Genomic DNA, 27756 nt, shown 5'->3' on the forward strand with positions numbered 1-27756 from the left:
TGTTTCAGATCGTATCTGTTTATGTTTTCTTACTTCACCATTAACCACACAGTTTCAACTAAACTCTCAGAATGGTCAAAAATCGAGAGTTTTATAAGAAGAAAGTGATTTAGAGAACACATAGTGGCAGCAATAAGACTCCCTTTATTGTGACTTCATGTGGTCTCCCATCCAGTAATTGACCAAGGGCATGCTGCTTAGCTTTTGACAAAGACTGAACACAGGTAACACAGCGAGCCACGAACTTTAAAGACTGCATCTCTAATATGAAGCATTTGACAGATTTGTTTCACCCTAAACAGCTCTGAGGTGTCGGAATTGTTTCAAAGCTTCGGAACAATTCGGCACAATTGCTTCGAACGTTTCAGTGTTTCATAAAGCCTCGCTTTGCCCATCCCTAAAAATACACAAAATTCGCACAAGCACAAATCGTGTTTCCAACCACACTTCTGTATCCAACCACACTTCTGTATCCACCCTCTCAGCAAGCTGATACTCTCCAGACTCCCACACTGAGGGCAAAAATCCCTTGCTTTAAATAAAGCTGTCTATCACCTCTAATTGGTAGATACCAATATGCCAGGGTAATTTCATCTATACAATGCTACATCATACATTATACATAGATCACAATCATACGTGGAGCATAATTTAACATAATTTCCATATTATACAATAATAACATTCTAATGCATGTATAATTAAAGGAACCGTATGTAAGAAATGTATTTCAAATAATCATAAAATGGCCCTGATATGTCACTAGACATTAAGAAATCATGTTCATTTCAAATACTTATATCACTGACAACAGTTGTCCGGCCAGGATATTGTCATTTAAAAAGTGAAGTTGCAGCCCTCAACTGATGTTGATGTTGTCATATGTTTTGGCCTGATGCGCCACCCTCCACCTGTCTACTAATCACGAAGTCAGTAGTGTTTCGGCATCCAGGTTGCCAGCTCTGCTATTCAGGGGGGAGGGGGAGGGGATACACCACTCTACAGTAATTTGAAAGTGATTGCAGTACCAGTTTTGGCCACAATCTTACATACTGTTCCTTTAAATAATAATTACACTACTGTACAGATAATCACTTTATATTGCAACAATAGTTTCCCCCACTCAAAACAGCACTTTCCCCTGTCCCAAACAGGGAATAAAATAGCCATTGCCCTGGGGATCGTGTTCCTTGAGGAAACTAAGTGATGCAGGACCAGGAAGTGAAAGTAAGCGCTATCAGTATATTGTTAATGTTTGTGTGCACAATGTATGGACTAACGGAATGCAATGGGTTATGGAGCAGAATCGACGGGTACCACGTCGTTCACTATGATGTTTGCAGATGTTGGGTGAGTAACGGAAAGATGTGTAAATAACGATCGCTCATGAATGAATTGCGTCGCGGTTGCCGGCACCGCGTGTAATTACAAACATTTGAAACTAAGTGCGTGTGTGCGAGTAAGCGTGTTTAATCGTGTAGGAGAAGGTAGTCAATTTAAATGTCGCGGGGAATCGCAGGGAATGTCAGGCGAGTTGGGGAAAAGGAGGGGCTACCTTTTCACACACCACAATCATGCCAAAATCTCAGTGGTATAGAGAGATGCTATCTCCACGTGAGCAGCATCCATAGGGACTTCTGTGACATTCTTCAGGCAAATCTTGACACTTTGACATAAGCTTTAACTTCCAAACAAACTACTGTAGAATGTCTAATGTCAAACTGTCAAAGGCAACATGACATCAGTAGGTGTTCGTATCTCTGCAAATAATCATATTCCAACGCTGTCCTCTATCACAATACTTCTCTCGAATTCTCACCACCAGTGTCTCATCTCCTCTGTCTTTCTTTCTCACTGATGTCTCACTCTGGTGTGTGGAAGACACAAGGCTCATCTCTCTTCATCCAGAGTTGGGGAGAGGGAGGCAGAGAAAGAAGAGAGAAATATAGAACACATGGCGACAGGCATGAGAAAGATGAAAAGCAGATTTGTATAAACTTGAAACAAGAATGGAAGAGAAGGGTGTGATACGAGCAACACGGAGAGAGAGAAAGAGAGCATGTCAGGACATGAACATGAGAACATGAAAAAAGATGAGGAAAACAAAGAGTGATGTATTTTCATTGTACAGTCAGTGAACCCTCCCTTCTCCCATGAAAGAAAAGGATGTGATGTGGACTACTTCAAAATAACATTTGCTAAATTAACCTTACATTTTTCGGTAGCCATAGGTGTGTAGATTTTAACAAAATCTGGTTTGGTTCCTAACGGGAGCATTTACTGCCCGAAATATCCGATTTAGTTGACCACGCTCGGAGTTATAGTGCTGGCCATAGACATAATATACATAGACGCCGCATCGACCGCTACTCCTTACTAGCGCTGACGAGATTTGGAGCCGCCATCTTGGACCGGTCATCCACTCCACTCAGTGTAATCTGTTTGGCCGGTGAGATGAGCCATAGACATAATATACATAGACGCCGCATTGGCTGCTGGAAACAAGAAATGCGGCCGCCATCTTGGACCGGTCATACTCCTCATTGCGTTGCAGCAGAAAACACAAGATGACAGCACTGTGCAGCATGTTCCTGCTCAAATCGGCGGACCATACTCGGGGGATTTACTTTTCACAAGTAAGATTTAACATTACCGTACTATTGGTTGTATTTTGTATTTTCGAACAATGTGGCCTGTATCATAGCTACATGTATGACCTTTGCAGCAAAAAAAACCGCGTGAAAATCTGTTCGGTATTCAGTGAGATATGATTAATTAAGTGTGCTGACAGCTCATTGCACCGGCCAAACAGATTACACTGAGTGGAGTGGATGACCGGTCCAAGATGGCGGCTCCAAATCTCGTCAGCGCTAGTAGGGAGCAGCGGTCGATGCGGCGTCTATGTATATTATGTCTATGAGATGAGCTGTCAGCACACTTAATTAATCATATCTCACTGAATACCGAACAGATTCTCACGCGGTTTTTTTTGCTGCAAAGGTCATACATGTAGCTACGATACAGGACACATGATTTAGCGTAATTTAATATTCATAGTGGGTTTAACAGTAATAGAATATTCTGATATATGATATAAAGTGACCTGCCGTCCGATATCAAAACTGGGAACATAATCCATGTTTGACAGCATAGACAAAACTAGTTTGATACAAGTTTAATGAGTTAAATATAGTTCACAGTTGACAGAAAAGTTCCATCAACAGCATTATTCACAGTCCACAGAAAGGTTCCATAAACATTTAAGTGAGATCAGTGCCATTCAGACATCTGAGGGGTATTCCAAGTAGGCCTATGTGGTTTAGTGACAAACTTGGGTAAATTGACTCAGAATAAGTTGTAAACCTCCCAGTAGAAAAGCTGTATGATACAGGAAACATGGTTGTGTGTATTTTAATATTCATAGTGGGCTTAACAGTAATAGAATATTCTGATATATATGATATATTATAAAGTGATGACATCCAATATAAAAACTGGGAACATAACTAATCCACGTTTGACAGCATATAGACAAAAACTGGTTTGATACAAGTTTTAATGAGTTAAATTTACAGAAAAAAATCCATTAACATTTTCAGTTCAGTGCCATCAAAAATAAAGTGATGAACAGACATGGTGTGGCATAAAGGAAATGGAGTAACTGGGTTCAATATCAACAGCATTTGTTAGACAAGTTCCATAAATATTGTAAAGTGCAAGTTTGTAGGTTTGTTTCTGATCCTTAAAAAACAGACATTGGTTTGGCATAGTAAGTGTAACAGTTCATCAATTCAAGACAAAAAGGTGACTTGTCACTTGTACAGTGTCAATGGGTTCATCAACAGCATCTGTTATTTACAGTTCACAGAAAGGTTCCAGCCCCAATGAAGAGATTAAATAAAAAGGAATTAAGAAACATTTTAGAAACTGCTAAGATCAACCCGTTCATTGCAATCAGTAAAGAATCAGGGAGTGTCTTCACAGGCTCAGTGAGACAGAGTTACCGTCATGCAGTTGGTTCTATGATTTCGACAACTGGTGCATGTCATTTTGTACAGTATGTTCCCACCTTGCTAAAATTGCTTGGGTACACTTTGGCTGAGAACAAAAGTGCTTCAGACAGCAGGTGGGCAAATAAGATGGCATAGTAAACTGGGTAAACTCCATAAAAGAGGACTGAGTCAACCAGACGATGGGAAAATGGGACACAGAGTGGCGAATGCAGGTGATGAAGGTGGAGCTCATAAATCAAACATTCAGTCACAGTGTAGCAGATGCCCTGCAGTACTGCAATGAAGAGCTGCACCTTCCTCAGTTCCAGGGGTGTGAGGAGACCGTTCAGTTCATTCACAGTCTTCTTGAACAAGGCAGTTGTTCTGGAGAGATACAAAATAATAAATAAATGAATGAAAAGGAATTTGAGAGGCATCTTATTCTTGTTAGGGTAAATGACATGTGAATAATACAGTGTTGGGCAAGCTACTTCGAAATTTTAGTGAGCTAAACTATCAGTTACTCTGCCATGAATAAAACACTACACAAAACTACCACCCAGTCAAATGTATTAGTAGCCTAACACAAACACAGCAGTAGGCTAGTTCACTACATAGGAAGCTACTTTAAATTGTGCTAATTTCACATGACAAGAAAAGTGTAGCTTGTCTGGCTAAGCTACTTGATAAATAAAGAAGTTGAGCTATTGAAAAGTTACTTTATTCAGGAAATAGTGAGGCTACCACCAACACACTTAGGCTACAAGTAGCAGCTAGCGATTGCCCAATAGGCTAGTCTGTGCCACTTGTGTAAAATTCGCCGGCCAAATCTAGTATGATTTATTTCTACAATAGCCTTCTTGTGTCAGTTGTAATCTAAGTCAGTGTTATGGAATATGACTTATCAAGTCTCAGTTCATAGCCGGGTGAACACCGAGTAAACATAGCTAGATGGCTACGATTTTCATACAGTAATATCAAAGATTGCTCCTTCTCAGCTCTCTGGTAATATTCTATTCACAAAATACAACCAATAGTACGGTTATGTTAAATTTTACTTGTGAAAAGTAAATCCCCCGAGTATGGTCCGCCGATTTGAGAAGGAACATGCTGCACAGTGCTGTCATCTTGTGTCTTCTGCTGCAACGCAACGAGGAGTATGACCGGTCCAAGATGGCGGCCGCATTTCTTGTTTCCAGCAGCCAATGTGGCGTCTATGTATATTATGTCTATGGTGCTGGCCCGATGGGTCCCCCATTTCCACCGCCATTTGTTCCGGCCATATTTTCCGCTTATCGATAGCTCCGTTTTTTGGTTCCTTTTTTGGTTTAGGTATTAGTAGTGAGTATTTACAATATTTAGGTGGCTTGGGTGTTTCATTTTATCAGATGACACACAATGGGATGATATGTTATTTATTTTTGGCAATAATAAATACATTAAATAGATAAATACATAGATTAAATAATAAATAATAATAAATCGGCTTTCTCTCTCATACACTCACACACATACACACGGATCAACATCAATTCAACATTCATTCTTCAGTCGGGACTCGTAACGGGCAGATATGACGCGGCACTGCTCACACACAAACTCCTCATCATCGTCGTCATCCCAGTTGTCCCACTGCTCACATGTGCAGTGGAACCACTCCATGCACAATGGGCAGAACACCCATGGCACAATATCTTCCTCCCCTGGCGGAAAAATCTTTTTGCACCTGCCACAGACATGTAACAGAAAAGTAGGCAAAAGAAAGGTGAAGTTAATATATATATATATAGTGTGTGTGTGTGTGCGCGTGTAATTATGACCGCCGCGCAGCGAAGCGGCGGTCATATAGGTTTAGTCAGATTTTTTTTTTCTTTTTCGCATGCCCAAATTTCCGTCAATGATTCCCGGGACACTGAAAGACCGGGGTACACGGAACTTGGTGGGCATGTAACCCCACATGGATAGCATGGAACCATCGTTTTTCGTTTTGATCTGTAGCCCCCCCGCTGGACTGGACCCCCCGAAAGGAGGGTAGGGCAGACACAGTTTTCTGTGAATATCTCGAAAACCGTAGGGTTTAGGAGGACCATTTTTTTTTTGTATGTTGATCTCAAGGGGCCATGTCAACCTATTCCATAACCACTCATTTCATGTATAGCGCCACCTAGTTAAACACAAAAAAGTAAAAATGAGGTGTTGTAATTGAAGGTATCTGTGACCTAACATAGTCAAAACTGCACGAAATTGGAAGTGTAGGATCATTATGACACCCTCTGTATGCACGCCAAGTTTTGTGGAATTCCGTTCATGGGGGGCCACACAATAAATTAATTTATGTTACTATACACCAACTGGCCTGTAGGTGGCCGGAGACAGTTTTCTGTGAATATCTCGAGAACCGTAGGGCCTAGGAGGTCCACCTTTTTTATGTATGTTGGTCTTAAGGGGGCATGTCAACCCATCCCATTACCACTTATTTCATGTATAGCGCCACCTAGTTAAAAATTAAAAAGCAAAAAATTAGGTGTTTTCATCACAATATCTCTGGCTGACAAGGTCAAAACTGCACGAAATTAAAAGTGTAGGATCATTATGACACCCTCTGAATGCATGCCAAGTTTTGTGTACTTTCGTTCATGGGGGGCCTTACAATAAAATAATTTATGTGTACATTTAGTGACGTACACCAACAAGGATTCCCGGGACACTGAAAGACCGGGGTACACAAAACTTGGTGGGCATGTACCCCCACGTGGATAGCATGGAACCGTCATTCTTCGTTTTGATCTGTAGCCCCCCCCCCCCCCGCTGGACTGGACCCCCCGAAAGGAGGGTAGGGCAGACACAGTTCTCTGTGAATATCTTGAGAACTGTAGGGTCTAGGATGACCAATTTTTTCCGTATGTTTGCCTCCAGGGGTCATGTTAACCCATTCCATGTGCACACATGTGCATAAACAGATACACACGCACACACATACATTTACAGTAATCATACGTATGACACATACTCACACAGTAGACATATGTACGCATGCATGCACATGCACAAACACACATACGCAGGCAAACACACAAGCACGCACATACACACACACACACACACATAAACATAAATTTGTACACGCACACATGCACACAATTCAAGAATTTTTCCCGTCATCTACTCCCTGAATTTTTGATCATTGATACCCGGGACACCGAACCACCGGGGTACATGAAATTTGGTGGGTATGTAGCCCCACTAGACTTTTACGGAAAAATTTCATTTCGTCCCCGGGGACCACCACCAACCCCCCCCGCCCCGCAACCTGAACCGCAAAAAAAAAAACAGTTTTTCCTAAATAACTACCTGAACCGTGGCACTGAGGATGAAGAATCTTTTATGGTATGTTGGTCTCAAGGGCCCACATCAACCTGGCTCATAATCACTCATTTGTGATTTGCACCCCCACCCCCCGGTAAAAAATGAAAATGCAATATTATTCTGCTTTAATCGCCCCTATCTTCAGTTAAGATGTTCAGAACTGCACCAAATTTTATGTGTGTATGACTGTACAGTCATTGGCCTGTAAATGGCGGTGCACACATATACACATGCACACACACAGGCACCCACATACTATCGGTATTAGAACGGCCGATACATAATTACAAATTCAGTAGGATTAAAAGAAAGCCAAAATAAATATTCATCATCATCATCATGGCTGCATTTTCAGTATTGGCGAGAAGTAGTCGTTTGTCCACTAGATGGCGCATCGTTGCAGTGAGACGTAATTTTGTTGGAAGTTAAAAGTGGGTTGGAAAAAACAATGGACGCTTCATACAAGGACTGTAATTTACCGCAGCGAACATCTAATAAGGATAGGACGATGTTCACATGAAGTGTAATTCCCATTTCTTCTTGAAGCCGAAATAAATCTGAGGATGTTTATCGGACATGCTTGGTTTTTACTGCAGGTACGTTAATCTTGTAATATCAATAAGGACCTAGGTAATGTTACCGTTAGCGTCTGTCATTTGTTGCACGTGCTACAAAATCATTCTGTGCAATGGAAGATTTACCAACGTTACACCGGTCTGATACAGTTTTGCCTATACATGCGTGAGACTGAGACGCCTGTTTATTTTGTTTTAAGTGCGTGCAGGGTGTGAGAGGGGAATCGATGTGCTTTGATTACAGCTTGGTAGTTGTAGTCTGTGAAATTATAAAGCACGTGTGTGTGAAGTATCCAAACAATGACACCTTCATTTCATTATGGCTGCTTTAGCAAAACACCTTAAGCTACTGTGTAGTGGGTCCCATTTAGGAGTGGCTACTTCATTCGCGCTTTCCTTGACTCAGGGAGCTGCGTGAATGTTATTACAACTTTTCGCCACGATATGACAGTTTAAGTCCGCTTGATACTGTAAGGCGTAAGCCATTGGTTTCCAAAGGAGATTTTATTTGTGTCGCCAGCATAGCCTATTGACCATTTATCTTGTAAATAGGCCTACCTTATAATCCTACCTGTAGCTTAGGGAAGCTAACAGCTTTCTATTAGGATCTAGTTTGTTAGATACCGTTTTGTAATAACTCCCTGATGCATTTTTGCATTTAGAATAGCCAGAGCGTGTATATCTCAATCGGAAAATTAAACAATATCGGGTGCCTATGGACTAGGCTGGGTGAACCCAGCCAGATCTGCCCGCTATTTATTTTTTGATTTCTTAAAAGATTGAGCTTGTTCTGATGAAAGCCAGACTAGCCATGGACCTCAGTTAAACAATGCAAGGGAACATGAATCAGCCTATATTTGCACTAACAATAACGGACAAAAGCTCTTCAACTTTGGCCCGTTAAAATGTGTATGAACAGTCTCTAGCGACGCATTTCATCAAGGCCCATTTGGACATGTCAGTTATTTGCACCACTGGTTAGATGTAAAACAGCATTTCGTTTCAGACTAGGCTACTGTTACTTAATTTGTGCATTAACAATAACGTTTCAGACTACTGTTACTTAATTTGTGCATTGACAATAAAGTATTACATGAACTAAAGATGACTAAAATCTTATGTAGAAGAAGAAACATTCACAAAAAATCCATCCATCCAAAAATGAACTTTGTTTTTGATAGCTGTTGAAAACGGCATGGAACTGACAGAGATGTTTTTGTTTAAAAATACATAAAAAATAAATAAATAAATAAATAAATAACATTATGCTGATACCTTTTGCTTTTCCCAAATACAATGTAGCCTACAGGTGTAAGTGACCTTTCATCAATCCAGTTGCAATGGATGAACTGTGATGAACTGCCCTACTTGTGATTGTTTAGAGATTTTAAAGGTTTTATCACAATGCTACATCTTCTTTGGCTATTCTACAATCTATTCACCTTTTCAGCACCAGTAGGCTACTTTCTGTGCAGCCGCACACACACACTCAGGCATGCCAAACAAGCATACACAAAAGTTTCAAGAGTGGGGGATGGAGTAAAATATGGAGACAAATTGAAGTGTGATTTATTTTCGCGGAACGGATGTACAGGACTGAGCGGCGGTCATATTTTGTACCGCTATGCGGTACATCTAGTTTCTTATACTTTTAATTGTAACATTTTACCTTTGTCTTCCTCCTTTGGTATTTTTTTTGCCCCTCCTGATTTCTTTTTTCTCTTCTGACCTGCAAGGGAAACTATTTTTAATTTTTTTAATTTTTTTTATTTTTAGTCAATTAAACTCTATTTACCTTCTACCGGTGCTGGGGCCTTCCTGCAGCTGGGGTTTTCCCTGGAGGCCGTGGCAGGGTTGGTGGTGGTCCCTAGGCCGATGGTACTGGCTCGCTCCCTCCTCTGACGGGCCCTCTGCTCCTTTGCCTCTCTGGTCTCTGCTAACTGCTGTTCTTTTTCCTGTATGAGTCTCTCATACTCCTCCCCAGTGATGACCCGGGCATCAGCAGTAACTTTCCTCCTAGTGGTTCTCTGAAAGGTGATCTGGGTCAGGACCTCCGCCAGGTCACGGGGGATCAACCCTGCTTCCACCAATGGGTGGTTCACCAGAGGGTTCTGAGAAGGGGTCAGGGAAAGTGGGGAGTCTGGTGGTTGGGAGAAGCCTATGGGTGGAGGGGGTGCAGAGGTCGAGGGTATGGGTGGAGGGGGTGCAGAGGTCGAGGCTATGGGTGGAGGGGGTGCAGAGGTCGAGGGTATGGGTGGAGGGGGTGCAAAGGTCCCCACTGGGGAGGAGGAGGATGGTCCGGCGGTGGTGGTGGCGTTGGTCGGGCTTCTGCTTCTACAACCAGAGGGCATGAGGCGGCAGGTTTTGATGGCCGTCCTATCAAGAGGGAAGATGCCACACTCCTTAAGCCCTCCCACCGCAACCCCTTTAGCCTTAGCCCGCTGGTATGGATAGCGGAAAACTTTAGTAAATTCTGTCCGATTTACTAAGTATGAATTTTTGAAATGGCAGAGATTGCCAGCCATCTTAGCAAAATCTGCCTTTAAAGGGCCAAAGAAACCCACATCCAGGGGCTGAAGGACATGTGAGGTGTGTGGCGGGAGATGTAGCAATATGATACCCTCACTCTTAGCTGCCTGGACTATTGGTGGTGAGAGGTGGGACTTGTGTCCATCAAATATAAGGAGCAGAGGGCGCTCCTCCCTTGCGTGAAAGACAAAGTGATGGAACCACCGTAATAAAAGGTCACTATCTATATACCCCGCCGGAGATTTCCCATAGAGGGCATTTGGGGGGCCCCCTGTTGTGTACCGGCCCCCAGGGAAGTACTTTGAAAAAATTATCAGGGGTGGTATGTCCTCCCCAGCTGCGTTGAAGCAGGCCAGCACTGATATATGGTCTCTTGTGCCAGGGACCCGTTGAAATGGGTGTTTCGTCCCCCGCCCTGCCACTACTTTGCCCCTGCTGTTTTCCATGTTGAATCCAGTCTCATCACAATTATAAATCTGTGCTGGTTTATCCCTCAGCCCATGCTCATCCATTGTTTTTTCTAACAAATTAAAATAGCGCATCACCGTCCGCAGAGTTGCATTGACAGACCTCGCCCGGTCGATGCTCTCAGGGGGTCCTCATACTTAAAACAGCCGCGTGCCTCTTCTTAAAACAGTTCCACCACTTTTTACCTAGTGGTGGCAGTTCTGGCTGTCTGCTTCTCTTCCTCATCACCGCGGTGGCATATGCCATGAGCCGGGCCTTTGTGAGTGGGAAACCATAGTCTGCACAGTACAGGCAGTACTCCACCAGAGCTTGTTCGTCCTCCACTGAAAGTTTCTGGCTTGGGCCTGTACGACAGCCATGGGAAACCCGCCCACTCACTCTGTCCCTCAAGGTGCTACGAGGGACTTTGAAGATCCGACATGCCCGGCATACTGACATGCCTGCAGCTACCTCCTCCATTGCCCGCACCATATTTTCACCTCTCCACTGTTTTTTTGTTGCCATTTTCTATAGCTATGATTTGAAAAGGAAAAGAAAACTAACCTTTCAATACACTTCACTTTCTAGTATTTTAGATATTTATTACTATTATTATTGTCATTACTATTATTATTCATTATTATCATTAATTAATCATTATCAATCATTATTATCATTTGTTTTTCATATTAGTGTTGCTGCGTGAACAGCGCATGAAACATCTGGTGGGGGACTGAGAGTCCAATAGGCCAAACTATATTAATATAAAGCCAAATTCAGACTACATTTAATGTTATACACTTCACTTCACGCGCATTAGCTCCGACTAGTGGCCAACGACTGAAGTGAAAAACCGTTAAAAACTTTGGGCTGAGGGCTCAAGAGGTTAAAGGAGAATTCCGGTGTGATATTGACCTAAAGTGTATTGAAACATGATACCGAGTGTGAACGTATGTCTCATAGCCCATCTCGACTTGTCCCCTGCACTCCAAAATCTGGCGCTAGTTAGCCGATGCTACCAACAGCTTTTTCAGTAGTGGTGCTTCGGCATCGGGCTAGCCATGCAAATAAATCACTGTTTTACACCCATTTACGAGGCTCAATGTATCTCCACACTTCATTGGTAGACTTCCGAGGGCCCTGACATTTAAAACGAGACATTGAGAACTTTGAAAAAGCACTGGTAGTTTACTTACAAGACGATTTATACAGACAGTATCTTCACGAAGTTTAACGTTTGCAGCCATCTTGAATTTAGTCACGATAAGTCGAGCAACGAGTAAGAATGAACAGGTATGATAAGGGATCAGATTCCAAAAATAATTCAGTGGAAATGCATGGATTCCAGTTGCTGCTACTGGAAGAAACTGGAATCCATGTTCCATTCAAATTCAAGATGGCTGCAAACGTTAAACTTCGTGAAGATACTGTCTGTATAAATCGTCTTGTAAGTAAACTACCAGTGCTTTTTCAAAGTTCTCAATGTCTCGTTTTAAATGTCAGGGCCCTCGGAAGTCTACCAATGAAGTGTGGAGATACATTGAGCCTCGTAAATGGGTGTAAAACAGTGATTTATTTGCATGGCTAGCCCGATGCCGAAGCACCACTACTGAAAAAGCTGTTGGTAGCATCGGCTAACTAGCGCCAGATTTTGGAGTGCAGGGGACAAGCCGAGATGGGCTATGAGACATACGTTCACACTCGGTATCATGTTTCAATACACTTTAGGTCAATATCACACCGGAATTCTCCTTTAACGTTAAACCAAGTCAGATTCACGTCGCGAAATCAAAATTCCACCAACTACTTTATGCAGTTATGTACACGCAGCATTATAACACTATTTAAACCACTTAAAGTGGCTGTATTTTGACATTTTTGGTACAAATACAATTTATATACACTTCCGGGTGGGAACTTACGTTTTTTGTGGGAATCCGTTGTCCTGGTTGTTAGGGAAATTAATATTAAGTGACACATACACGCAAAACGGCGGAAACACGAGATCGACGGAAATGGGGGGCGTTCCAATATAATAATAATATTTGAACTTGTGTTTGGATCAGGGGCGGAGTGGGGCACTAAAATCCACCAGGAAAATTCTGACGGCACACCCTCCCCCCCCCCCCCAATCAAACACGCACACATCAATAGCACAAACAAAATATATGTCAATTTAAAATACTAACAGGCTACGTATAGGCTACATTTGGAGAAAGGAACTGTAGTGCTAATGCAATACAACAAGCCTATCAACCACGAACCAGGCACTTTCAATAGGTGTAAGGAACTAGATATTTAAGTGCAGTATAAAAACAGCTTTGTGGGTGGATGGAAATTTCAAGCATCATGCAAGGACATATCTGGGTATATAGCACTCCAATAGTTGCCTGTATACATTTAAAAAAGGCCTAGCCTACAGACAATGTCAACCTAATAACACAGGTAATTAAAGGAACCGTATGTAAGAAATGTAATTCAATTAATCATAAAATGACCCTGATTCATCACTAGACATTAGGAAATCATGCTAATTTCAAATACTTATATCACTGACAACAGTAGTCCGGCCAGGATATTGTCATTTAAAAAAGTGAAGTTGCAGCCCTCAACTGATGTTGATGTTTACATATTTGTGTTTTAGCCTGATCCACCACCCTCCACCTATCTAGTAATCACAAAGTCAGTAGTGTTTCGGCATCTGGGTTGCCAGCTCTGCTCTAGTTACCACATCTGCGGTGTACACCGCTCTACAGTATTTTGAAAGTGATTGTAGGCTTACATAGACGGTCCCAATGAGTTCCACAAACCATATCAACATAAGACTAGCTTGTGTTAGTTTCTGCCTAGCAATAATGTCAATGCTTTAGCTCCTAACCTTTCTCTCTGCCTTCCATCCATGTGTAAAACAGCAAGCAACCACGCAAATCCATCGACTGTCAAAAATCCTGTAGTTTCCCCATAGACAGTAACAGTTTTCCTCGAACTTGATCGCTTGTAGGGTCATGCCATTAGAGGGGCCGCTCATTTATCCCCCTACATTTCTGTAAATAGACTTGACCTGCAATCGGTTCATTGGATAAACCAGAAACTCATTCCCTATTCCCAGGAGGCGTTGCTCCATTCTAGCCTAGGCCTGCGTTAATTTAAGAACAAACAAACAAATTAAATTGTCATGTTCTGTAGCTGTAGTTCTGTAACGCCTGAATAAGACAAAAATGAATTAAGATAAAAAATTAAGGCTAGCCCTCACAAAAATCAGCATGGGAGAGACGAGTGTGCAGGGTAACCATGAATGACATATAGACAGTGAGCGAGTGGTATAAATATTGGTTGGACTTCTTAAAACTTAGAAGCGTAGGTCTCGGAGATTTTCATTTTCAGGGCTGCGTTAAAAGCTCTGTAGGCCGGCCCGCACCTCGGCCGGCCCACCGGGAAAACTCCCGACCGTCCCGTTTGCCACTCCGCCCCTGGTTTGGATGTTGTGACAGTAATATATATGGTAGGACATCATCTGAGTTGACATGGTGCACTTTACAGGATATACTGTACAACCAGCCTAGCATTTTAAAATATGGCCAATCCAGAGGTTTATAAAAATCAGGGATAAAATGTGTCTGATGTCTTTAGATGAAGGTCACTTTTGTGAATTATGACAAGTGGTTTTAACTCACGTGTCATAATTCTGATTTAGCTGTGGCCAGATGAAGGTGGAGGTGCACGGAATTCAGAATCTACTGCAGAGGCCTAAGGACAGCACATGTGGGGCACAGAATGATATGGGGCTCAGGGTCTTCATCTCAAAGGAAAGGGCTCACACGTCAGTGGTGATGCATTACTGTGTGGGGACACTGACAGTAAAGGTCCTCACAAGTGCACAAATACAGACACACACACACACACACACACACACACATGCTTGCACACACCAGACACACACACACACACACGCTTTGCACACACACACAGACACACACAGACACACAATTTAATGGTATTTAATAGTTGATGGTATTTTTCTGAAATTCTTCCGTCCTATTATGGCTTTAAGAAGGCTGAGGAGATAATGTGTGAATGTGTAGGCTGTGTGAGATTACTGATTAAGTAATTGAACTATTAAGCCAAATAAGGCTTTTTTTCTGTCTGATATCCTGTCTAACAGAGATATGTACGACGGAGTATTAGGGCCACAGATGAAGGATTTTTTTTTTTTTTGCCATGACTAGATTAAACTCGACATGTCGATTTTAAAGTCGCCATGTCGACATTAAACTCGACTTTTCGAGAAAAAAATTGAAATGTAAGATCGACTTTAATCTCGACGTATCGACTTTAATGTCGCCATGTCGACATTATACTCAACATTTCGAGAATAAGGTTGAAATATCATGTCGACTTTAATCTCGACGTGTCGACATTAAACTCAACATTTTGAGAATAAAGTTAGTTTGGAGAGAGAACGACCGCTCGAGACGATTGAAAGGGAGGACAAATGAAACAATGCAACTAGTGCAACAATGATTCAGAGTGTTCGAGTGCAACAATGATTAGACATAGGACTATATCATGTGGACAAAACATCGAACATATTAACCTACGTTGCTCAGCCAAATAGGCTACTTTGCTGTTAGGTCCTATCACGGAGTTACAGGCGATAAATGTGATGGTCAAAAGTAGCCTAAATGTCATTAGCGGTTTATTTATTATGACCGCCGCGCAGCGAAGCTATCTGTGACCTAACATAGTCAAAACTGCACGAAATTGGAAGTGTAGGATCATTATGACACCCTCTGAATGCACACCAAGTTTCGTGGAATTCCGTTAATGGGGGGCCACACAATAAATTAATTTATGTTACTATACACCAACTGGCCTGTAGGTGGCCGGAGACAGTTTTCTGTGAATATCTCGAGAACCGTAGGGCCTAGGAGGTCCACCTTTTTTTGTATGTTGGTCTTAAGGGGGCATGTCAACCCATCCCATTACCACTTATTTCATGTATAGTGCCACCTAGTTAAAAATTAAAAAGCAAAAAATTAGGTGTTTTCAACACAATATCTCTGGCTGACATGGTCAAAACTGCACGAAATTGAAAGTGTAGGATCATTATGACACCCTCCGAATGCATGCCAAGTTTTGTGAACTTTCGTTCATGGGGGGCCTTACAATAAAATAATTTATGTGTACATTTAGTGACCGTACACCAACAAGGATTCCCGGGACACTGAAAGACCGGGGTACACGAAACTTGGTGGGCATGTAACCCCACATGGATAGCATGGAACCATCATTTTTTGTTTTGATCTGTTATCATACGTATGACACATACTCATACAGTAGACATATGTACGCATGCATGCACATGCACAAACACACATACGCAGGCAAACACACAAGCACACACATACACACACACACACACACACACACACACATAAACATAAACATGTACACGCACACATGCACACAATTCAAGAATTTCTCAGAATTATGAACAGGCAAGATGGGGGTGGGGTTGTGTAAAATGAATTTTACATGTGAAATCTATGAACTAATCATGTTTTGGTACTTGTTGTCTAGCAGATACCAGTGAGAATTGAGTGTGGATAATGCAATTTAGTGAGACAGTTAGAATCATATAGGCCTTTCAGCGTGATTTATTTTTGTGGAAAAAATGTGCTGGACTGGGCGGCGGTCATATTTGTACCGCTCTGCGGTACATCTAGTTTATTGTAGGCCCATTATTAAAGTGTTGTTTTTCATCTAAAGGTTCAACTGCATACTAGGCGCTCTCCCCAATCCTAGACTTTCACGTTGCTTGTTTGTAATGGATACAAAACAGCCTATTGCTGAATGTCTATGGAGGGACGAATGAAGCTGTCCTCCCGACCACCCCATGTAGGCTAGTAGCCTACATGCACCCATAGCCTAGTGCATAAATAAAGTGCATGCACACATATTCTCTCCCGGGATCAAAATAGTATATATGCTTAGGCTATACCTGTGTTTCTAGCCTCCTATAGGCTACGTATTGCAGGTGAGACATGGAAAAGCAGTTTTAGAAAAATGAGTTTTGCCATGTTATCCTATAGAGAGTGACGGCCTGTGGGTCATGAAGGGCAGTTATTTGGATGTGCAGTGGCTTTACCACGTAAAACAGAGTGAAATAACATTTTATATAGAAACATTATATCATTGGATACATATATTTTTCTAGCCATTTAGCCTAAACGGCATAGTGCATGGTATTTCCATAACCGCGAGACAGCACTTCACGATGACGGCAATGAGTAGTTAACAGACAAGACGCAATCTATCTGAATATCTGCAATCTAGCAATCTATCTGAAATAACACCTATTTGAAGCCCATTTTTCATGTAACATATTGTGTATTAGTGTAGGCTATAGCTTAAACTGTGTAGGCTATGTTTAAACAGTAGGGCCTATTACGAGTTTAATGTCAGCATTTCGACTTTAAAGTCGACACGTCGAGATTAAAGTAGATATGATATTTCAACTTTATTCTCGAAATGTCGAGTTTAATGTCGACATGTCGACTTTAAAGTCAACATGTTGAGTTTAATCTCGCCATGGCAAAAGTATTTTTTTTCTTCATGTGTGGCCCTAATACTCCGTCGTAGATATGAGTTGATGTTTATCATAGCAGCAATATGATTTGGTGCAGATGGATCCAGCACTGAATGGGGTATCCAATAGTGTTTGTCATAACATGGCATGCACAATCTGATTTTTGCCAGAGTGAAACGTAACTCATGCCTAAAGTGGAGATAACGATCGCCTGAGGATGATTGTTCTCTTGGGGTCCACGGACATGCAGAGCCCTGCATCAGCAGCAACAACAGCAGTGATGCTAACATTAGGGTGATTCAATTCGCTCTGAGAGATTTCTGGCACAAGGGTCTTACCCCCCCCACCCCCATAGCGTGTCCTCACCTTTGGTAACCAGGCAACCATATCTGCACTGAACTCAGGAGCTGTGACATCTACTCATTCATCGCAGATTAAATCAACACCTTTGGTTGCTTTCAGGAGGAAGCTTGTGTCTGTGTGTGTGTGTGTGTGTTGGGTAGCTGGGGGTAATTGAGCGACCCAGTGGGAGGCCGATTGGTAAGGCTATTAGTGGGTGTGTGTGTACAGTGAGGGCGACTGAGTAGCCTGCTGAAGTTCTGATGCCTGCTTCACAGACACTCATCCCCAATCAGCAATCTGTAGAGAGCTACTTCTTCCTGGCCACCTCTGCTTTTCTTTTCTTCTATCTGTTTCTCTTTGTCCATGGGACTGCTTGGCAGATTGAGACATTGCAGAAAAAAAGAGGCATCCATCAAAAATCAGTACAATCTGCTCATAGCCTCTACCACATTTCTGTAGCAGGCAATCTGTAGGATACAATCCTTTCCTTTAGATTATTTGGCGAAAGAATGGGGGAATTCAATCAAACGCCAGCTGCACCACAGGAATTCAGTTAAATGTTTAATCAGAGATCCTGCAAAATGCAGCCAGAAAAGAGAGATTTTGAAAGCGTACAATCACAGAAATCCCACCCCTGCCCTCTGGTGAATCTCTCTTCAGCCAAATGGCCACCTCCCATCTCAAACAAAGAACATTCCTCACCACACAGCTGGGCCAGGTTAACATACAGTCAATTACTCCAAAAAGAGAACCTGGTTTGTTTGTCAATTCTGAAATCTCTGTAAATGTATGCTGTGAATACGATACATTCATGTTTGGTCTTGAATTAATACTTGTAATATGGGCAGCAGTCTGATCATGGTTTCATTATCATCTAATTTATCTGTGCATAGTTGAAGACTAGGAACACTGTAGTCTATGTGAATCTCACACCTATGCCTTTACACCAACTGACCAATGATCTGCAGGCCAGTTAGGAGGGTTGTGCATATTCAGATGTGCTTTGGGATAAAGCAGGGTTGCTCTTTGAGATAAGGTCTCTTGATTTTTTTGGTCTACCACTGAAATCCAAGCTGCATATTTTAAGTAGGCCTACCACAGGGAAGTTAGTCTGGATATCCTTATTATATTTGACAGCCACTCACTCCATAGTGATTGACCTCAGACTAACTTCACCGTGGCTACAACACATAAAGTTAACTGACAGAGCTACAGTTTTGTTGGCAATGTAGTTCCAGAAAATAGAGTCTAGAGTTGTCACCATCCATCCTGGCCACACACTCTCTATTTGTACATTAGCAGGTGGGAAGGATAGCCTACTCAGCCAGACACTAGCTGTCATACCAGGCTCACAACATAACCCTGGCTACTGTCACTGACACACTGATGTTTCAACCTACTCTAGCATCTCTCATTAAGCAAAAGCACCACCTGTCCATGGCAGCACAGCTTGGTGCTTTTGCCTCATAAAAGATATTAAAATTAAATTGTGATGGATTTCATCAAATGTTCATCCAGAGAAAATGATTTCATATTTGCCACTTGAGATTTGACCCCCTATGGCTCTAACATACTAGTTTAGTGCTGGATTCCCTACTCCATGATTCTACCATATTTCAAGATGGACTCAGCAGCAGTTTATTACACTCCTGCAGCTCGTCTCTGTTCCTCTAAAGTATACATTCAGAAGTTTTATTTGGAGGCGTCTTCTTGCAAAACAAAGTCAACGGAGACTGAGTGACTGTTTTCCCTCCTGGCATGGGCATGTCCTAGATGCGCTCTGTCTCTATCCTCTTTGTCACAGCTCAAGCAAAATGATTGGCAGGGCATTTTACAGCCCCGAGGCTTCAACAGGTGACAGACATTTCTGTTGGTCTGATGTCAGAACATGTAAATAATTGGTTGCTTTTGGGATGTAAAAAGGATCTCAAGTAAAAGCTTCAGAAAAGATCTCCCATAAACAACCAACGGCTTGGCTTGGTAACTCTTATTTCTACTTGGAGGATCTTTACGGTTCAAGTATCAACAATAAACAGTATTTACCCATCTAACTTTTTTAGAGTTCACAATATACTGTAAGGCACAATTCTTGTTCATGGCTGATTTGATTAAGAGCAAAGCCCAGGTTTTAGAGACATCAGGAGACATCAGAGACAAAACAAACCCTTTTTTTTCAGGTGTACAGCAGTGTGATTTTGTTCCAGCATGGAATAATATGTGCACATTATATTTTCATGTCAGAATTATTACTGAGTGTCCCTTGCTCTTTATAGCTGTGTCCATAGTCCATTCCCCTGCAGACTTATTGCCTTCACTGGCACTGTTGATCTGAGCTTTGTGCACATAATTGTGACCTGACATCTGTCAGAAACAACTGAATGGCACTCTACTTTGCTAAAAGCCCATCATGCCATCCCCCCTACAGTTGTTTTGTACAAGCAAAATGTCACTGCACCCATACAAAAGCACAGACACACACTGTGTAATACATAAATCAACAATATTACAAAAATAATGAGAGAAACAGTCTTGGAAAACTTAACCCAAAAGATGCTCCTCTGTTCACAGTGTTACAGGACCACTTTGAATCACTTGGTTGGCTGATCACTCTTGAGGTAGTTAAATCGTCCATGGTGCCCTCTGTCTGACTTTTGTCTTCTCATGCTTATACATGTTTTTCTTCATTTTGCCTTCGTATTAAGATAGCAAGTTTAAATGTGTTAAAATGCAGATATGTAGCAAAGGCACACAGGGTTGTGTTATTTAAATAAATGAGTGAAGGCTGTGTGTTTGTTTTCTGAATTTGTGACCCAAGAGATGGGTTTCTGGCAGCAGGAGGTCTTGCATCTATTGTGTCATGGCCAGGGATGTTGCTACTCAGCTGTTGTTTTTATTGATTTAGCTACTTTCCTTGTGTCAATTTAATTGTTATTCTTTTTAAATATTGTGTTTGTATATCCCATCAACTTAGCGTACTGGTGAATTGATTTGTTGATGGGCTAGCCGATTGATTGATTGATTGATTGACAGACTGTTTGTGTTGGCAGACACGTATTGGGCAAATGAGACAGACAGAGGATAGTTTTACTCAGATCAGGGTGCCTTCATGTGCAAACGCCCCTGAGTGTGCTCCTTTCTAAGCGGCAGGTGGTTTAAACTAACACAATGAATGTTCCTTTTCTTCAAAAGTCCCATTTAACACTAAGGGTCATAAAATAGAAAAAAAAGTCATGTTCCTACCAGCCCCAACGATGTTACATAGTGTAAATCTGGCATTCTGAGCGCACTTCGGCAATGCGAGAGGCCCCATCCTTATATGGCAACGTACATTCAAACACTCAGAGTATATGGCTTATATAATACCAATGCTTTGAGTAACATTTGATATGGTAAAAGACAGTTCACACCAAGAACGATTTTGCAAAGGCAAAGAAGTATTGCTCTTGCTAACATGAATGACAGTGTACACACATAAACTATGACAATAACGGCATGAAGAACGATATCATCAGAGATCACTTTCAGAGCGATTTTGAGAACAATAAAAAAAACATGACAGCTTATCAGAATTCATCAAATTTAAACATTGCATTCATCAACATCAGGAGAGACTTTCCTTGTTGTTTTTAGAGGATGTAGCGCTCTGACACAGCCCTTGATACAGTACATACTTTTCAGTCAACACACCTTTAATGTGTCCCCCATTTCCCAACTAATTTATCAGGGTTGTGACACCACAGTGAATTCCCTTTATATCATCCTCTGCACTCGTGTTGAACAATGGCTGTGTTGAGACCATATTATTAGGATTTTGGTGTCCAAGGCCAACTGCACAGGGTCGATGTGTGTGTGTGTCAGAAAAGAATGTGTGTATGTGTGTTTGTGCTTAAGTGAATTTCAGGAGACATGTTGATGATGTTGAGACATGTTGATGACATGGAGTGTGTGCATTTGGTCTGGGAACACCTAGTGCAGAGGGTCCTCGGTTTACAAGGACACAACAGGAGACATGTCAGGACATGCAGGCTGAAGTCTCACTCTCTGGCCCGATGTTCTGGCAACACCAAATTGATCGCACTTGCACATGCCCAGACGTGTCAGGAAGATGACAAATAAGCAGGTGCCCTATCACAGGTACATGAGGTACTTTCAGTCTCACTTCACACTCACTTCAGACTGGTGGATGGAGATGTGTTGGCGCACAGAGACACGGAAATGCATATATTAGACAGGACTCTCAGTCTTTCCCTCTGTCTCAATCACACACACACACACACACACACACACAGTACATACAAACACGCACACACAGTACATACAGACACACACACAATTCTCTCTCTCTCTCTCTCTCTCTCTCTCTCTCACACACACACCCACACACACACAGTACATACAGACACACAAACAATTCTCTCTCTCTCACACACACACACACAGTACAAACACACACACTTCTCTCTCTCTCACTCACGCACACACACACACCCTCATTTCAGCTGTAAAACTGTTTTCTCTGATATAGGGTCTTGCCAGAAAATGATGAGAAGCAATTTATCAAATAATTGACAGGTAATTTCAGGTTTAACAACTGAAAACACACTGACACTCAATAATAAAGTATTACAATGGAGCCATCATGTCCCCATCATCAGCATCCTCAGGCAGCATGTCTCCTTGTACCAAAGACTAGCTACAGTAATTAAAAATAATTGAAAATGCCAACACAACAGATTAAAAGGGACTAAAAGAGCCTAGATAAACTGTCTTTGTACCATTACTTAAAGCCAAAGGGGGGTATTTAGCATATAGGTCAAACTGCCAGTGGACTCAATTAACATGATGGGAATCTGCATGGACATCTTTAGTCCCAGGTAATTGATTGATGGTAAGAGCACTTCGAAGCCTATGACCCACTAACTGTCTGATGTACCTCATTCACACAGTCTCTTTATCTTTGCTCTTCACCTTATTTATTCTCTCTCTCTCTCTCTCTCTCTCTCTCTCTCTCTATAATGATTGATGTAGGCCTGCTGGCCCTCTTCCACTGGTTCTTTCACTGTCACTTCCACTGGTTCTTTCACTCCAATTCTTTCTCTCTTTTTCTGTTCTTGCCTCCTTGTTTCTTCTTTCTTATGGTTGTCACACAGTCAACATTATTGCTCAGTATTTGCAGTCTTTTGCTAATTCTGCAATATTCCATTCCATCTCCTCATTCATTATTGTGAGGGTGTTATGCTTTTACTGTTATATTGCTTGAAGGACATTGACTCCTTTATGTAAGAATCTCTCTAAAGAGGAATATGAAGATTGTAAGAATTTCAGATAGGGATATATTGTATTTTGTTTGATATGCTGTACACAGAGATATGAAATAACTTAAATTGTCTGACAATGGCATATCATTCTGTGGGCCAAAACATTGTCCTTAATAAACCTCAATGCCTCGCTGTAAATTAGGGCAGACACAGCAACATAATATCTTTTATTTGTCAATGTGATCGATGGGAGTATTAGATGGTAGTATTACTTAAGAAAATCAAGGTCAGATTATTAGATAAATAAAACCAAAGTACAACCAGGTGGTGTTTAGAGCACCTATTGATGTATTGCACTAAGAGGAGGGTTTGGTGGTGGAAGCTACTGTGGCTCACTTTTGTGGGTTCATTGAGGGTGCATGTTACTTAAATAATGAATTGAATGACGTGATCCACAGGCAAGTGTGTGAGGGAGCTTGCTGTCAGAATATCTGCTTACCCCCTCATCACGCTTGGGGAGCAGACAATATTAACTCCTATCCTCTACTCCTCATTATGCTGGAGCCTGCAAATTGGATGCCGGATGCAAACAGTTGTGGCTCCTCGGGAGTCTCTCGTTAGCGGGAGGAGAGAGAAAGAGGGGCGGCGAGGGTGTGAACACCGCCTCGGAGAAGATCCAGCACGACACACCAGGGGAAGAACATGTTGCGTGGAAATCTAGGAGGGTGAGGAAAGAGAAGGGGAGAGTTCACTAGAGTTTGAGGGGAGGCATCTAATGAGAGACAGAGGACTGCAAAAAGAAATAAGGATTGGGTGGCCTGAGAAAGTGCAGTGGGTAGAAGTGGGTAGAGGAACAAATGAATGGGAGATAGATCAATTGAAGAGGAGAGTTAGGTGGGGACTGGCTTCATTTGAATGTGAGCCACATAATTTGCTTTCAGAAATGCGCCTTCTATAGTCACGACTAAAAGGTCCTTCTACAAATAAGTCAGTTTTTGGGTTGAAAACATGAGCTCCAGAAATTAGCATATGTACAAGTGCAGCACCTGTGGTATCAGTGGGATAATGGGCTTTATGGAAATGTAAAATACCATTACTCCCTTTGCATTCATTACTTTCTGCTACTTGAATGATGTATCATGACCCATCATTCCTTATATATTTGTGCTGTAATGAGAGATTTTAAGACACGAAAGGCATTGCATTCTTAGAAAACCAAATTCAATAGAAAAAAATGTCCACAAGAAATGACTCAACTTACCCCTCAGAAAACAAATTCCTGGTAGCTCACTTGGCAGACCCAAAACCAGCAATCCACCCCCACACAAAACAAAAAAGTAGACCAGAACAATAATGAATGAGAAATAATTAAAACTTCAAACTCATGAGTGCTCTTCATAGGAGACCATCGATCAAAGCCTAACGCAAAATCAATGGCCCTACAAATAAACCCTTCTCACATGCTCAGCTTGTTGCCTCAGCCCCCTCCCATGAGTTTCCCCCTGTCTCGACAAGTCTCGACCAGTTCTCCAACCAAGGAGGATTCTGGGTAGTTAGAACCTCTCTCACGTCTAGGTTAAGAAGATTAATGTTAGTGTTTGTGTGCATCACTGTTGCTTTGCAAAGGAGTGAGTGAATCATGGAATTGCATAGAGGGAGTGTTTGTGTGTGTGTGTGTGTGTGTGTGTGTCGGGGTTCTTCTATGAGGCAACAATTTCTCAACATTTTTCATGCTGTATCAGCATTCTATTGTGTGTTTGTCATTCATCATGTGTTTGCCAGTGACTCCGCCATATGGACCCTCAGTATACATCTTCATACAGAGAGACATCCATTAGTCTTAACTCCACCAGTGGGATCGTTATGGGCATAGTTTTACTGCGTCTCCAAAGCCCCAGTAAAACTAAGCCCATAAAAAAACAAACACTAATGGCGGTTTGTCTTCTCCTTTTCCTGGATGCTGGGTGGACATTTCTCAGTCTTAGATAGAGGACTTTAAAAGAAGACATAAGATGAGCTGTTGCATGATGAGATGACTATAGGCCAACAACAGTGCCACTTCTCACTGGCTGGGAGGGCCTAGTGCTGAAAATGTGTGTTTATTTTAGTTCACTAAAATAAATATATGTACTGTAGTGGGTACACACACACACACACACACACACACACACACACACACACACACACACACACACACACACACACACACACACACACAAGATGATCTGCTAATGTAGTGTCTCTCTGATAATGCTCTAAACTGGTTTCAAACCTACATTACTGGCAGAGATTTTTATATCAGTCTAGGAGATAATGTATCTGAAAAACATGACTTGCCTTTTGGTGTGGCCCAGGGGAGCTGCCTTGGTCCCCTGCTATTTTCCCTACATATGCTTCCATTGGGAAACGTCATAAGTCAGCATAATGTAACCTTCCACAGCTACGCAGATGATACCCAATTGTATATTTCTGTGGAGCCAACTAACCCAGATGGCCTTTGCTCCCTCACTGCATGCCTAACCTCCATTAATCAGTGGATGAGCAAAAAATATTTGAAACTAAATGATGACAAAACAGAGGTACTTTTGGTTGGACCAAAACTAAAGCGAGATATTGTTCTTAGTAATCTGGGGAACTTGGCGCACCAGGTCAAACCAAAAGTAACAAGCCTCGGTGTCATCTTAGATGCAGAGTTAAGTTTTAAGCCCCATATCAGACAGCCTATTTCCACTTGAGAAACATTGCCAAAGTGCGGCCCTTTTTAACTCAACAAGATGCAGAAAAACTAATTCACGCCTTTATCACTAGCAGGTTAGACTACTGCAATGCACTTTTTACTGGTCTTCCCAAAAAGAAGACCAGTAAATGTTGATATATACATAACATGGCAGGTCCCCAGCAGCACAGAAATATGACTTTGGAACTATAACTTGTTGACGATGTGTGGTGCATGATGGGAAATAATTGCAATAGATTATTTGAATCTTGTAAATAGTGACCCTGCAAGATGTGTATGTGTGGTGTGTGTGTGTATGTGTGTGATGCTTTGTGTCAGGTTGTGACTCATATCATATAGGGCTCTATCATGATCCTCTTTTTTTATTGAGCAATGCACCAAGGGGTGTGGCAATTAACGACCTAAGGAGGGTGTCTAGCACATTATCTAAAAATCGCTATCGTACACTACCTAAAATGCATTGCGCCACTGACCAAGAGAAACCTTGTCAGAAATCCATGATGGAGTTGTTTATATGTTATTTTAAGAGCGCATTATCAACAGTGATACTGTATGGGCGGGTGCACAACCCCTGCTTCTCTCATCCACACGAACGCGCACCACCCAACATCCATGTAAAACATTACACGATTACAATGGGAAACATACAGTAATTATAAAAAAGATATTACAAAATACATCTCACAATGAGTAGTTAGTCAAATTGGTAATGACGGTTAAAAGTGATTAGGCGAGAGACACATATGGAGCACAGCTGAAGACGCACTGTCACGAGATGTAAGCAGCAACTCCTCTGCAGGATAAATGTCCTTAGGTTTTTTATTCAGTCATTAGAACATTATTGGGGTAAGTGTTGCTTTTTTCAGGTTATGTTTTCGATGGTAACCTATTGTCAGTCAATAGTGAAGGTAACTGTGTATAACTGTTTTGTCACTGACTATGACACCAGGTGAAGTTAGTTTCACTTTGCCAGTTCAAATAATAATTCCAGTCCAAATAATAGACGAGAGCAGATATGTGTAGGCTATACTCAGCTAGGTCTTAGTAAAGCATGGTTTAGTGGAATAACTGTTCCAAACGGTGTTGCGTGCAAGCAGATTCCATCAAATGCGCCTGTGACCATCAAAATACCAATGTGCTGTTTGAAGTCCTGCTGCTTGCCATTAAAGGGAATGACAGTCACTCTCATTGGTTTAATGTTACGCCCAAAACACACCCATGACGGATTAAGAAACATAAGGCAGACGTCTTGCGCCAAGCGCCGGACGTTTGATAACATTTCATAACTAAACCACACCCAATGTGAACTGGACGAACTCAAAATTTGTTAAACTATTCGCCAGTGACAATGTGTTTTAAATCGACATGATAGAGGCCATAATCTCTATTGTAGGACAGTGCACAGACATATGTTGATGTATTGAGGAAACAGAAGACATAAATTATGGTTGAAGGCATTAAACTATTTCTCTCTTCTTCAAGTGATTCACACCAGCACTCCGATATAAACAAGTTAGCTTTTGAAAGAAGATAAGATGAAGGGAGAAAGACTATTATGCCCAGTGATACGTTTAAAGCGATGACTGATACACTCTTTCATTTGGTCCCTGTGAGTGTCAGAAATGTATTATTCACAACAAAGCCAGACAGCCCCATCTGTGACAGACAAACAGTCCACGTTTTCTTCTTGATCAGAGGGCAGCCCATGTGGCCAGGCATGAAGGCCCAATCTAGTTTACCATGCTCTTTACCAGCCTCTGCCCCCACCTTTGATGCAGGCTCCTCTCAATGGATTTGGACACAGCAGGGAGCAAGCGTTGCCAATCACCAGCCTGCCGGAGGGTCTCTTCTTGGGAAAAGCAGCAGTGAAATAAAACTGAGAAGACTTTTGGTGGGGGAGAACTGTTAGCACAAAGAGAAT

The 27756-nt window shown here is 41.8% G+C and overlaps 1 protein-coding gene across 2 annotated transcripts in view; it reads left to right on the top strand.

Annotated features, from left to right (window-relative positions):
- The first annotated feature begins 1207 nt into the window (after positions 1–1207).
- Positions 1208–27756, top strand: part of LOC121684900 (zinc-binding protein A33-like) — a 42710-nt gene continuing 16161 nt past the window's right edge. For both annotated transcript variants that reach the window (XM_042065030.1, XM_042065031.1), the window contains exon 1: positions 1208–1350. In XM_042065030.1, the coding sequence (XP_041920964.1) occupies positions 1252–1350 (99 nt within the window). In that variant the 5' untranslated portion in view covers positions 1208–1251. The remainder of the gene's footprint in view (positions 1351–27756) is intronic.

The sequence above is a fragment of the Alosa sapidissima genome, chromosome 16 (assembly GCF_018492685.1).
Source record: "Alosa sapidissima isolate fAloSap1 chromosome 16, fAloSap1.pri, whole genome shotgun sequence".
NCBI classification, from domain to species: domain Eukaryota; kingdom Metazoa; phylum Chordata; class Actinopteri; order Clupeiformes; family Clupeidae; genus Alosa; species Alosa sapidissima.